Source organism: Sinohyriopsis cumingii, chromosome 1 (genome assembly GCF_028554795.1).
Source record: "Sinohyriopsis cumingii isolate HCF-2022 chromosome 1, ASM2855479v2, whole genome shotgun sequence".
NCBI classification, from domain to species: domain Eukaryota; kingdom Metazoa; phylum Mollusca; class Bivalvia; order Unionida; family Unionidae; genus Sinohyriopsis; species Sinohyriopsis cumingii.
In genome coordinates, this window is record NC_142961.1 from 114668763 (window position 1) to 114683906 (window position 15144).

At 35.6% G+C, this 15144-nt stretch overlaps 1 protein-coding gene across 3 annotated transcripts in view; it reads left to right on the forward strand.

Moving 5' to 3' along the window:
• LOC149807665 (uncharacterized) overlaps nt 1-15144 on the forward strand; it is a 108402-nt gene that overhangs the window by 41841 nt on the left and 51417 nt on the right. For all 3 annotated transcript variants that reach the window (XM_089969462.1, XM_089969470.1, XM_089969456.1), the window contains exons 3-4: nt 7394-7553; nt 10441-11523. In XM_089969462.1, coding sequence (XP_089825588.1) covers nt 7394-7553; nt 10441-11523 — 1243 coding nt within the window. The remainder of the gene's footprint in view (nt 1-7393; nt 7554-10440; nt 11524-15144) is intronic.

Sequence of the window (15144 nt, forward strand, 5' to 3'; positions counted from 1 at the left end):
TGTACATTTTACTATGAAATCAAATTATTTCCAAATTAAATCGAAACTTACATGCATCTACCAAACATTGAGTCAGTTTAGCCAACTGTCAACTTGTTGCTTATTACTATTATTGCTTTCATTGTAAAAGAGCTTACAAATATGGCGACGGCATATATAGCCCATGCATAGGGAAATTCGTCTATTGCGGAAAAAAGGGAGAAGGTATTCCCTACAAGAGTGTTAAGAACTTCGGCAAATAACGAATTTCCACACCTAATATAAACGGTTTATTACGAGCTGTTTGTTTTCTTTTTAAAAGGCCGTGGGTCTGAATAGAAATTTAAACCATTTAAAATATAAAAGTATGTAAACATGCATAGAAAATATTCATGTTGTTCGATTCAAGAAGTGAATAATTTTGCTATGCTATGCAATAATTGTCATGTCTGAAAAGTATGAAATTCAAATGTACAAATCTGCAGCATGTCCTTGCGATTTACCAATTTATTCTATGGCTGTAATTCAAAACATGTCGTGCAGACCTTGAAAACGACCAATCATATCCCATGTCCCCAAGTGTGGGTTTTTTTGGGGATGGGTAGGTTTATATTTTTAAATATATTTTATTTATCACAAACATTATAGGACAAGCTGCGAGGCATGAAATACGTATGCACAGATAGTTGAAAGCACACGGCGATTACTTTTGTCGTAAATAATGTTAATCTCTATCATATCTGTGTACAATGCATGTATGTTTTTTTTTTTTGTTGAAATATTTCCGAAAGTTTTGTTTTTCGTCTGGGCCGAATTTAAGGATAAATATTCTGATTTGAATTTCCCAGACAACCCATGTTTAACATTCTAGTGTTCAGAAAATCTCAGTTTCTTTGGGGTGGGGGTGCACTTTAAGAATTAAAGGAGTCAATTAATATTAACCCATGTAATGACGTCAGGGGAATTGGAAGACATGCAAGAATGTGTCTCCAAGTGCATCTTTTCATATTTCGCTCAGAATTTCTCGCTACGTGCATTTAAAAATTTATATAATCAATGTCACTTTCGATAGAGAATTCAGATATATGGATTGTGCAATGAAAAACGTATGAGAATATTGGCTTGTTAATGAATCGATTTTAGTATATATGAATTAGAAAATATAATTGGACCCTTAGAAAGTCGATTGCAGTATATGCGAATTAGAAAATATAATTGGGGCCTTAGTGTATCGATTTTAATATATGAGAATTAAAAATACAATGAGGCCATTTGTTAATCAATTTTAATACAGGCGAATTAGAAAATATAATTGGGCCTTTAGAATTTGATATTAGTATATGCGAATTAAAAAGTATAATTGGGCCCTTAGTAATTCGATTTTAGTATATGCGAAAAGTAGAAAGTATAATTGGGCCCTTAGTACATTGCTTTATGGTCACTGTTTTTAGGATCCTCATCAATTACGTTCCTGGAACCCTTAGCATGCTGTAAATTGTTGGCAGATAAAATTAAGGATATTATTCATATTTGAATAGATACACTGCATTAATCAAAACTTATACACTACATTAAACAGATCACGATACAGTGCGTTAATTAGATTAGAGATACACTGCATTAATTAGAACATATACATTGCATTAATCAGAACAGATACGTTGCATTAATCAGAACAGATACGTTGCATTAATCAGAACAGATACATTACATTAATCAGAATAGATACACTGCAATAAACAGATCACGATACAGTGCGTTAATTAGATTAGAGATACACTGCATTAATTAGAACAGATACACTGCATTAATTAGAACAGATACATTACATTAATCAGAACAGATACACTGCATTTATTAGAATAGATACACTACATTAATTAGGACAGATACACTGCATTAAACAGATCACGAAACTTTGCGTTGATTAGATACAGAGATACACTGCATTAATTAGAACAGATACATTGCATCAATTAATTTATAATTCCTTTACTGCAAAACACAGCATTGTTTCAAAATGTTTTATGATGCATCATATGCATTTCCATTGTCTATGCAACAACTGAGCAAAGTTTTACAAATTGGAAAATCATAACCTTGCATAAATCCCAAAGAAGTTCAGAATCATCAGCATATGGGAACTGTCACGTTGAGACAACCCAGTAACTAGTTATTTTAAAAATTATGATCCTGCACTTTCTGTTGCAAAATATAATGAAGTATTTAAACACGGTAAACCAAAGAATGGAATTTCAAACCTTTTTTATTGGATACTTGAATATACAATGTATATTTGCTGTTACGTCAGCTTGCCTTGATGTTCAGATGTGCAAGAATAACACATCTTTGGATTAGCGCGTCAAATTATACTTACTAATTTAATGGGGAAAAAAGGCGATCGTAGAATGCATTTTCCAGTTTTCACGGCCTTTTCATTGGTCTGCAAAATATGCAAACATCCATATTTTACCATTCAACCAATCATATATTGCTTTTAAGATTTGCTTGTATATTTGAAGGGTCGACGGACTCGTGTGTTTTGTCCTTTATATTTTAGAACCTAAAAGTAGTGCCAAATTTGTTTTAGAACCTAAAAGTAGTGCCAAAATTGTTTTAGAACCTAAACGTAGTGCCAAATTTGTTTTAGAACCTAAAAGTGGTGCCAAATTTGTTTTAGAACCTAAAAAAGTATCGTAAATATCTTGTTGACTTAAATTACGAAGATTTTCCAAAATACTTTCTTTAGAGATTCTACTTTTAATGCACTGCTGTCCTTTAAGGCAAGAATAAACGATCAGGCATTAGTATCCGGAACATTTTACCCTGCCTCGTTCATTGTGCGACTTCTCCAAAATCGTATGTATGTGATTTTTAAAGCCACACTATAATGTAATTAAGCGGATAAACCAGATCGCGAGCCCGATCTAGCCGTGAGTCGCAGGTTTCACATGCCTGTAGTACCTAAACAGGGATATTGTCCGTATATGGTAATACAGTTAAAGCAATTAGAGTTTTGACAATTGTGTAGATGCGAGTCACAGGAAACAGGAATGACACCATCATACAGCAGGGTATTCATTTCTTTGGACTGGATCAGGCTATCAGTTCCGAGAACTCGGTTCAAGTACCGAGAAAACCACGCACACCGCTTGCAGTCTAATAACGATTACGATTTTAAAAAGTTAACATTATGGCCGAGCTTTGGAAAATCTGAGTTAATTGTTTAATCTGATTTAATCGTTCTTGTATCGACTTTATTTTTAATTGTTCAAAAAACTGTTATATCATGTCCTAATAAGGACGTGATAGTCCTAATAAGTAGTAAAGAAATGGTGTAAAATGCAGTGTCGTTTGATTGATATTATGTCTGTCTAAATGCCTTTTTCAGATAATATATTGACACTCAGAATGCATTTCCGTATCTTATGTAGAAGTATGATGATTGCACGGTCATTATGAAGAAGAATGGAGGATTTTGGCAGTATACTGTCACAAACGTTGAGCAAATAAAGAACAAGTATTATTATTATCTGATGTGTATGTGTGATTGTGTGTTTGTGATTTGGATTTTTAATGTAGTTTTAACAATTTTTCAGTCATATCGCTACGATGCATGCAGTATGGCAGTTCATAGTGATGTCTAGCACTGGGGCATCATGCCGTAGACATGTAGCATAATGTCCCACCCAGTCACATTATCCTGACACCAGGTCGACCAGACCTAACACTCACCTCTTAATGCTGAGCGCCTAGCGAGGCTGTTAGTACCATTTTTATGTCTTTGGTAAGGCTTGGTCGGGATTCGACCTCCCGCATTTGAGACACACGCTCTAACCGTCATTAGATGATATTAAAATCAAAATAAATAAAGAAGCCGGACAGATATTTACCGATTAGATTGTGTTAGACCGGCAAATATTATAAAGGGCTATAAAAGCAAGAACACCGGTTTACTATAAAGGGCTATATGAGAGGGAACACTGGAATATATTATAAAGAGCTGAGCGGGAACACCTGAATATTATAAAGGGCTATATGAGCGGGAACATCGGATTATATTATAAAGGACTATCTGCGTGGTAACACTGGAATATTATGAAGGGCTATATGAACGGGAACACCGGAATATTACAGAGTTATCTGTGCGGGAGCACCTTGATATATTATAAAGGCTGTATGAGCGGGCCCTACTGCTGATTTTGTGATTAACCGGGATGTTTTTTTATTTTAAAAAAGCCTAGTATGCCTGCTGCTAATTTTGTATCAGACTGGGATGTAATTATAAAAAAAAAATTTAAACATGAGCTGCTTATTTTATGTTTGACTGGTACGTATATTAAAAAAATCATCTGAGTTGGCCCTACTGCTCATGTTGTTAGACAGGTATGTATAATAAACAGCTTTCCTTGTTGACTATAATGCCTATTTTGTGTTAGACCGGGATTTGTTTTAAGCAGCATTCCGAGGTGGTCCTTCATCTGATTTGTTTTCGACCGATATATATTATAAACAGCTTTCCGGGTTGCCACATCTCATTTTGTGTTCGACCGGTATGTATTATCAACAGCTTTCCGGATTGGCCACTGCTCAGTTTGTGTTAGACCGGTATGTATTATAAACAGCTTTCCGAGTTGACCCTAGTGCTCAGTTTGTGTTAGACCGGTATGTGTTATAAAAAGCTTTCCGAGTTGGCTCTTCCGCTCATTTTGGGTGAGACAGGTATTTATTATAAATAGCATTTTGAGGGTTTTTATTCCTCAAGCACAGTACGAGATAAAATAATCGCACATACTTAAAAACTTCGCAGAAAGGATTTAAACATATCATTAGACAATCATCTAGAGAGAGAGAGAGAGAGGGTAGCATACGTCGTCCTGTTTAATATTGAAATAAATTTGAACAGCAAATACATATCTTCATTAAATCCATGCTTTATAGATTAATGTTGGAGAAATGAGAGCAGTGAATATCAAGCAGAACATGGCGAAATATTATGATAGGAGATGTGGTGTTACTTTAAAAAGGGCTTGGTCCCCATTTACCATTTCAAGAATCTGCTGTATATTTTCCAAGAGTTGTTATCGATAATTTGACTAAAATGGGGACCTGTCGTATTTGTCTTCTCAGTATGGTTTATATAATGTCAAAGCTGGACAATTCGGCAAGATCGCGTTTATATGTTTGAATGCACCAAAAATTATTTTTTTAAAAATTCAAATACTTGTAATAATTTTTTTTTCTTCTCGTTCTTTTGATAACCATACTGACTTAGTGTAAAATTATTCATTTCAGTTTCTTAAATTCCCACATGATAACTGTTCATTTCAACCAGTCGCAGATTCCCAACACTATAATCTTAACGTAAGCGAGTTCTCTGTTCCAGTGATACGTCACTGCCACAAAGCAAGGTCACATAATACCTACATAAACGTTTGTGAGGGTCATATATATTTTTAACGCAGTTATTTATAAACGCTGCAATATAAACGTATAATGTCAACACTTATGGAGTTTTCGGGTATTCAAGATTTTTTTCCCGAAATGTTTCAACAGTAATCCTCAAATTTTGACCTTTAAGATTGTATATTGTGGAACGATTACCCACAACTTTAGCTTTTGATACCGTTTCAGTGTAATGTACAGGAAATTACGTTGAATTATATTGCCGCCTACTGCTGTACATTATGTTATTTGAAATAGTAATATCATGGTGCATAGGTGACGTTGAAAATTCAAGGTAAGGGATGTCAATACAATTTTTGTATACAGCATGTTTAACTAGTGCTCAAAAAGTGTCTCCATTCATTCCAAACTGAAGCATTGTTTACATAAAATGCATATTTATACGAAGCCTTTATAAAAAGCATTTATACTGGTTAAAATGGTATCACGTGACAAAAACTAAGAGTAGTTCATAATGGCAGTACCAATTAATTTTATATAAACGCAAATAATGCTTAAGGGGGGTTATCCCCAGTTATTATGTACTTTTGCGAGAGTGACGTATATAAGGTGAAGTTATTTGCATTTAAAACATGCACAGTGGAGAGAATGTTGGCATACCTCTATGCTGCTTTAATGTAATGTGGCTGACATTTCTTTGGATATTGTACTTGTGGAAATTGTACATGATTTAAGCACACTGCTAACTAAAACGACTGCTCCCTTGTGCTCCAAAGAACAAACCGAATTAGTCTAAAGTACCCTATCTGTAGCAGGTATTAAAATAGGGAAAATGAATTTTGCCAGACTAGACAATACCAGCTTCTGAAAGTGCAATGAATGAATGACCAAATATATAAAATATAAGATAAGTGAAAATGACCAAGTGGAGCTTACACTTTTTTTGAAAGGTGCATATCTGGAGTAAGGCCAAGCTGTATACTATATAACCCATATTACACCCGTCATACACCAAAATAAAGGGAATCAAAGGTTCTTTGAACTATACCTAAGATATACAAGGCATTATTTTAAACAGCCAGTATAACCAGTGAGGAAAGCCGGGGGAAATCTTTTTCTTTAAAATTCTAACCGATGCAAAATACAAAAATGTAGAGAGCGACCTAAATCTAACTCTTGTATCACCACCAAAATGAGAGATGAAACGAGCTCTACAAATAGACTGGGGCTACATTCATGGGTAATGAACCGGAATTAATTATTGTGACCCGAGTCTGTATCAATAACATGTTAGTTAAACTCACTAGTGTGACGTGGCCTAAATTGCAGATAAGAGATCTCAACATTGACGGTATCGATGTAGCATCTGACGTACAGAGTAATTCTGTTTTAAGTTGTTTTCATGGAACACTAAATTTGTGCCAAACTTAACCATCCTCCCTCAACTTCCTTCCTCTACTTAGTTTTATTATATGGACAAATAATCGTACCATTCTCGTCAGAGTTGTGATTTTTTTTAAAGACGTGCACATTTTGATTTTGTTTTTCGCATGCTTTTTCTTCTGTGGTAATCTGAATAGAAAATTAATCTTACTGTATTTTGTTATCTATATCATTAATATATACATGCAAACTTTTTATCCCCACCTGCATAGTGGGAAATATATTCATCGATATTATTATGTGCCTGAAGTTGTAACATTTGTCTTCTTATGCTTGGGTTGTACCCTAATTATCCAGCCAACTGCTTATCAGGTATTGAAGTTCTGCGTATCATTTGTCATCGGGAACATTATTTTTTGTATGTTCAGTGCTTTTCTGCGTAAGACTTTTTTTTAATAAAAAAATAGTCACTTGAATTACCTAGTCGTTTTTAATAAATGCCTTTTTTGAATTTATTAATCTACTACTAAGCTAGGTAATCTGAAGGAATTGTGAGTTAAATCTTTAGTAAATTTTTGACCGCTGTTTAACTGCGTGATTATACCTGGGGAAATTTTTATGACAGAGATGAGGATCAAAAGAACAACATTGAGTCCATTGAGGAGGTATCGGAAGAATACATGGTGGAGTTGAATGGCGAAGTTGACAAATTTTTCAATCGGGAGGAAGCGAACGGTTCAGAAACGTCAAGTGACCCGAGTCCAGAAAAAGCATCAGACCAGGAGGTAAGAAAGGAATATATTTCTTTCTTTCTTTTCTTCTTAAAAATAAAAGCTTAAATCCGAAATTTGGCTAGGTATAAGTGCTGAATGCACGGACTGACGTCAGTCGGAGGATATATAGCCTATTAAAAAATAACATGCTTTAGCATTACATTTTCTCTTTTACCCGTTACATTTAGCGCATTCTTTCAAAATCATGGTGAAATCGAGAAAAACAAAACTTTCAGGAAATTTATATCCGATTTCAACTTGGCAGTCGTGTTAGCCAAGCTACAGTTGTAGGTAAGTTTACCATGCAGGGGTCTCAAAACTCAAAACACCACTAGGGCTACATGATGACTAGTAACTACATCGGTCTGCTGACCGCATTACTGAAACCTTTTCATACAGCGAAAGTGGCTCATATAAATGGTAGCCAGTTGAAAGGTTGGAAGCAAGAAATAGTGAATGAAGAATCGAATTTTTATCAAACTGGCTCTCTGTGAAGAAAAAGAATTGCGTTATGAATTATGTTAAGAATTCCGGGTATGGTTGCGGACTGCAGGAAATAACTTCACAGGCCGCATGCGGCTTTGACCCGAGTATTTGAGACCCCTGGTGTGGAGTATTGACATAATAAGGTGGCGGAAAGAGACAGTTGAAATGTCCCTATTGTTTTGTTTTTTTTTTGTTTTTTGTTTTTTTTTTGCATCGCATGCTAGGAAAAACATCTTACATAAATAATTACCATTTTGAACTGTCCTCATTTATTTGATTAAAAATCCAGAAATAACATTAAAGTATATCATTGATTGTTGAAACGTCGAATGCTATTTTTAATAGCCATCATTTTATAAGACTCCATTTTTATACATTTAGCCGAAGTTCCTCCTGCAGAAACTTAACAGTTGGGAAGTATCATTACGTCATTCAGAAAATCGAAGTTATTAAATATGCACCTTAAAGGGTGACATTCGGAATATTGTCAGCCTTTTCCGTCGTATCCTCTTTTGGTACGTTCTGCTGGAAGCGAATAATACAAAAACATGATGCTTGTGAGAATTGCTACATTTACTTCCTATATTGTTGTATGATTTTGACCGAAAAGGCTGTTCTGACTTGGTCGGTCCGACGATCAGTTCAACCGGTATCATCTACCATTTTGTGACTTGCCTTAGTATGGGAAAACATTCTTGTCTCGCAAACTAAAACCAAATTAACCATTTGAGTCAAACCCTCTGATTTCCAGAATCTCAGCACTTGGTTTTATTTTTACATACCCATCATAAGGCATATTTTATCTTATTTTCATATGTCTATCATTTAGTCAAGCGGTTTGTTCATCTGTATGGCATTTTGTGCTGAAAATGGTGTTGAATCCCATAAAAACTATAAGTGGCCGTGTTGTTTCCGTTCCATACCTTTAATAAAGAAAGAAACCACGGATAGGATCAAATGGTCAGAAATTAAGAGCACGTTGACTATAAGCAAATAATTTGTCTCTAGCACAAAACCCTAATATGCAGTCAATATTCTCTCTCTCTCTCTCTCTCTCTCTCTCTCTATTTACATTACTGAACTAGGTGTAATAGTTGGAATCTGTGTTAGCTTTTTGAATGTGTAACATTTGTAAGAGAGAACCATGCTGCTGTTATGGACGGGTTAAGAAAGCTAGAGATGGGCAAGAAAGCTTAAAGATCAAGGGCTCTGCACCATTCTCTATCAGCAAAATTCATTATTGGTTTCCTAATAAGAAAAGAAAGGAAGATCAGTGTCACCCAAATGTAAAATTGTTTTATGCGTGGTTGTGAAATTTAACTTCACATATCTTTGGCAATCTTTTGACAGTATTATTAAAACAGGACGTGTGTATACTCAACGTTTTATGGTATTATTTTTAGCATGACATGGATATTTGTTTATATTTGATATTGCCAGATGTCCTTGGAGAAAATACAGGAAACACACTGGATTTGAAATAATCATCTTTTCCTTGCATGTACTGAGCCTGCGAATATTAATGGGTGCCCCTCTTTCATGCTTAGAAAACCAGAAGACCCGAGACAATGTTTAGTTGGATTTTACCTTTTGTAAGGTGTAGACCAACAAAGGAGCGTTTCAGCAAATCTTGCAGATAAATCTCAGTTGCTTTTCATTTTCTTGCGGAAATATAGCACGTCTTGCGGTCAATTTTCTGGCGAAAAAAAACACAAAAACAACAACTTCAGATTGTAATTACTATTATCATCCAAGCTTCACCGAATTTTACCCATTATTTTTGCAATCAACACGGGCGAGTTTTGGGCTATGAGTTTCAGAACATTATGCTTAGTTTGCATCAATATTTTGTAAATTCAGACATTCTCTGGTGCTAGTAGCATTTACCGTAAAATCGACTTGTACTTGTGTTCCAGGTCAGTGGTATGAGCTTACAGTTTATGTCGATAGAACGATAAAAGATGAACATTTATATCAAATAATTTAATGGAAATGAACAGGAAGATTTAACGAGAAAAAGTAACTAACTTGCCTCGAACATCCTTAAAAGAAACTCTTTCTCATTTAACCCATCAACAGTTTCCGTTTTTCTATATACCCACCTTAAATTATACGATGACTATGTTTGTATACCGGATATTCAATGAGAATTTCGAGCTTGCATATCAGATTTCGAAAACTCTGCATGTCAAGACCTTTGACAGTGTTAGTCCTCAAGTATCGGCGATAACCCGTCCGATATCTGATCATAGTTTTCTCATTTCTACTACCTTCACAAGACTCGTATTTGCCGTCCCTCAAACCTAGCATTTTATCACATTCCTAAAGATAGTCTTTCTATGTGGTGTATTGTCATGGTCTGCTCAGGCGAGTCGTATATACATTACTCTTATCTACGTCATTTTATCTTCAGCTTTACGTCCACCCAGTCGCAAGTTCCAAAGAACCGATCTCACCACAGACTCCATGTTACGAAGTAAACGCAATATATTCTTCTAAGTCCAGTATTGTTGATGTCCAGGCGAGCAGCTCTACGACGATTCCTCTCCTGAATCCAGTGGCTAAATGTGCCATGGTCACCCCGACGACGGACTTTCCGAAAACAATGTGCGAAAACGGGCAGTACATTGTAGACAATGTCAGTACGGCTGATAATAAACTTATGTGCAGGTCAGAGAAAGATAAGAATGCAAAAGCTGAGGGAGAAAAGACACAGGACATATCCAGAAAATTGATAAAAGCTTTGACTGAAAAGATATTAAAAAAGAAGATGAGTCAGCAACAAAATGGTAACGTATGCGCTGCAATGACAAGAACGACTTTATTGTCCTCTACCTCCACAGCAGACGTGAATAGATTCGTGGAGAATCGTAACTTGACAGACAAACTGACGGACATTTCAGTGAAACAAGAAGAATTCCGAGATGGATTGCATAGTGCTTTGACATCTGTTGCTTTGGAAACTAGTGTCAGCATTCCTTTGTCGAGTAATTCCTCCAACATAGCCCTACCACCACTCCCATCCACACAGTCCATTTCTGTAGACACAATTCAACATGTAGGCATTGCTGTTTCATCAATTTCCCAGGTATCGCAAGGTTTAATTTCAACCACACAGTCCCAGCTGTCAGCTTCGCCCGTCAATGGACAATGTTACGAGATGCTTCAACCAGTGCAGTGTGTTCAGACAATGGAGGAACACCAGATAGAAAATGCCGTTCATCAAACATATTACTATCCCCCACCCTCTTCCCAGGACACCAGCTACCAGTATCCTTCAAACAAGCAATGTATTTCGCTTAGCATGACGCCACTGTCGCCGACGGATCGCGACATAATGCTGGAGCGGTATATACAGCAGCAGCAGTTCTACCACCAGGCTCAGACCCAACAAAATTACCCGTATCCTGTGGCAGTCAAAGACACGTATAATCTCAAATCCCCGGACAGCGGCTTCCATGAACCATGTATTTCACCGTCGGACGCTTCTAATCTGGTGAGTGTGACATACCTAAATTAGATGTGAGACCCGATATGTGTATTTGTGTTTTCTATCTAGGTCGTATTTCGTAGCCATCTATCTTTTTTATGTACATATTTGTATGCATTATCTGTTTTTGTATGTCTTTCAGCTAGTCTCTGTATTATTAGTCTAATGATGTTCTCAGGTAATATTTTTGAACCAGAATTCTTTCCGTTTTGCTTCTTCAAATCATCCCATTTAGTACATTTGGAATATAAATTCACTATTCAGTTTTGTTGGGTGGAGGGGGCAAAACCATTTTTGGGGTGGGGAAGCCAAAATCAAATGACCAGGCTAATACAACACAATTGATTTTAAAAATGGAGGGGGTGTCACGAGTTCAAAATTCCCTTTACGCTTTCCCCTTTGCGACTGCACATGTGTTTGTATGTATGTATGTGTGTGTGTGTGTGTGTGTGTGTGTGTGTAAATAGATAATTACATTGATCTATCCACCTGTATATCTATGGAATACATTTCAGCCAAGTATTTTGCATTTCGTTACAAAATTTACAAAATTAAAATAAATACTTTACAGTGTTCTGAATGTATAAATAATTTTATTAGTCACGAAACTGCCACTGCAAATAATCTTCGTAAGTGTCATTGCACATCAGCTTGTATCATACCATTCTGTTTGATTGATCGGTTGATTGATCGATGTACTGCTTAATCAGCTGATTGAAGCTTAAAACTGATCTTTTCTTATTTTTGCATCGTAAATACATTCATACATACATGCATACTATAATACATACTATAATACATACATACTATAATACATACATACATACATACATACATACATACATACATACATTCATTCATTCATTCATTGCTGGTAGCTTCTCGTGTTCGAGTCTCGGGCTCGGCCAATGTGGATATGTGAGAAAGCTTGCCGGTAGCTTCTCGTGGGTCGGTGGTTCTTACATACATACATACATACGAAAACGAGTTCCAACTTCATCTCGTATATTGTACAGCAAGATCTCGAAATAATGTTAAATTTAAACGTATTATTTCATAAATTTGTTATTGGAGATTACAAGTAAATTAAAGAATGTACATATTAAAGAGAAACTCAAATGGCTTATAATGTTCTCCTTTTACGATACAAAAACTGTAAACATATATGAATATACGCCCGTTAATATTAAGTTTAAATGACAAAAGCTAAATTTTTGTAATTGTCTATAGACTTTTGATGAAACAGTAAGCCAAGGTAAACACAGTAATATGTGCATTTAAGTACATAAAAAAATAATTTTCAATCACTTTATGAACGGTATCGAAAATACCAATGTTTACTTCATACGCAAGCGTTGTATTACCACAAGAAAAGTTAAATTCAGTTGCCTAAGTAGTGAGGGTTGATGGTGCGTATTTCTTGGTAACAAACTAAATATAAAAAGTAGTGGTTTGTACTTTCTGCAGATCCACATCTACAACGTTTTTCACCCACGAGACGAAATAGAACCGTTATTCACTCGTTGTAATGAATTTTCCTTTTCATTTTATGCTGAAACGTACTGTGGCTTTCAAGAGAGACTGAAATAACATATTTCTTACTGGATCACGTGCCATGTTAGCGGTTTACCGTTTGTGTTCTGCAGTGTTTTGTGATTATTCGCAAACAAAATATAAACAGTAAAAACTGTCATTTCTAATTCAAAGTAAAATACCACATTAAGAGAAACAATAATTTGCGTCTTCTTTGATTTGAATTGGGGTGGTTTTTAACGGAAGGCGTCCATATTCACCGCTTGTTGGCGTCTAAAAGTAACTTCGAATTTCATCGTCGTAATATTATACTTGTCTTTTGACGGACAGCGAATATGCATGATATTGTTGCACTCCAGTGACAGGTCGAGATTATTTCTCAAAAAAAATAATAGTGTAATTCACAGTCTGGCTTGTAATAAATAGCTGATATTTATACCGGTGTCATGTGTTTTGCCCATTAGTGGCTATACCAGATTGTCTATTATGCCCTGCGAAGAATTTGTGAAAGAAGAGATACAACAGGTCTCGAAATAGTCGTCATATGGCAAGCCTTTTATATCTGAGTATGATTTTTTTTAAAAATTTTTTTAAAAAAATTCCTTTAACAAATTTAACGGCTCTAACGTAACTATCTTTTAATGAAAACGGTTACTGATATCGCTTTTTTAGTTGGTATTACATTCTTTTCTAAGTTGCTAATGCAAAGATGGATTCGAAGAAATTTAGATAGGCTTGGTTGTTGTTGTTGTAGGGTTTAACGCCATTTTTCAGCACACGATAGGCTATACATGGCGGCCAGTATTAATGGTGGAGGAAGAACCCGCGAAAACCCCGAAAAGAACCAGCGACCCACGAGAAGCTACTGGCAAGCTTTCTCACATACCCACATTAGCCGAATCCGAGACTCGAACCCACGTAGGCGGAGGTGAGATGGCAGTGATCCATAACGGAGAGCGCTTTAGAATATAAAATGGAATATAAATTTTAACTTATACCTCCAGTCTGGTAAAACCGCATATAATGGTACTATTAAACAACTTCTACAAAATGAGGTGTGCTGTATGTACTCGCTTATAAGTTGTGTCCAACAGCAAACGTGCTTGACTCTGATCTGCCGTCACATAATGCGCTGACAAATCCGGGCCTATGTTGTTTTTTCTACTTATTACTTCTTGCAAACTGCATAGACCCATATCTGCCAGCGCGTTACGTGACGGCAGATCTGTGTCTGCGCTGTTTACAGTTGAACTCGACTTTTAAGCGGGTGTAGCTGATTCTTATGTTACTTCTATGAATCAGAGTCAGACTAAATTTCATCGCAGTGTTAATAGACTGATAAATGATCATGGTGTACATTTTAAATTAAACATTCCAATTATGAATGGTTCAACTGAAGAACAGCAAGTAATAGTTCCAACAGATATATGTTACTGCTCAGTACTGTATAAACCCATCCTCCCATTGATTAACGTTTGTTTGCTGTAAACCGTTTCTCCAGTTGAATAATATTCTATATGAAATATCACCACGTGCAAAGTATTTCATTACTTTAACAAAAACAACAATAAACCTAAACTCTAGCTTAGTTGAAAACTGAATAAACGTCTTGACCCACGTGCTTCATTACAAGCGGCAAATTTATAGTCCCATGAATTTATCTAAATCCATATATATTGGTAATAACTGTATTAAGGGTCGGGTTGTCTTTTGTAAAAATTCGTGCTGATTAGATACTCTCAACATTCCCTTTCAACTTTGTGTTTGTTATTTTTTCGTGTGTTTTTATTTAGATCATTTCTTGTAGATATAGGAGTCGGTGCTGAACGAGCTAAATATCAATCTCAGAAAATGAAATCTTTGCATATGCAACGTTCACAAGACGTATCAAGGAAGAAAATGTGAAAATATTATTATGAAGCTTTCCTTTTCTTATTAAGAAAAATGTTTTGAAAGTAATAGTTTCATGGGAGAATCTTCACTAAAACTAAACACTCTCATCGTGAAAGATTTTCTTCCTGCATTTAATTAATCTTTGGGTAATCACCTATAACCGATGTAAGCCCTATTATTTTAGGCGTAAACATATTTTCT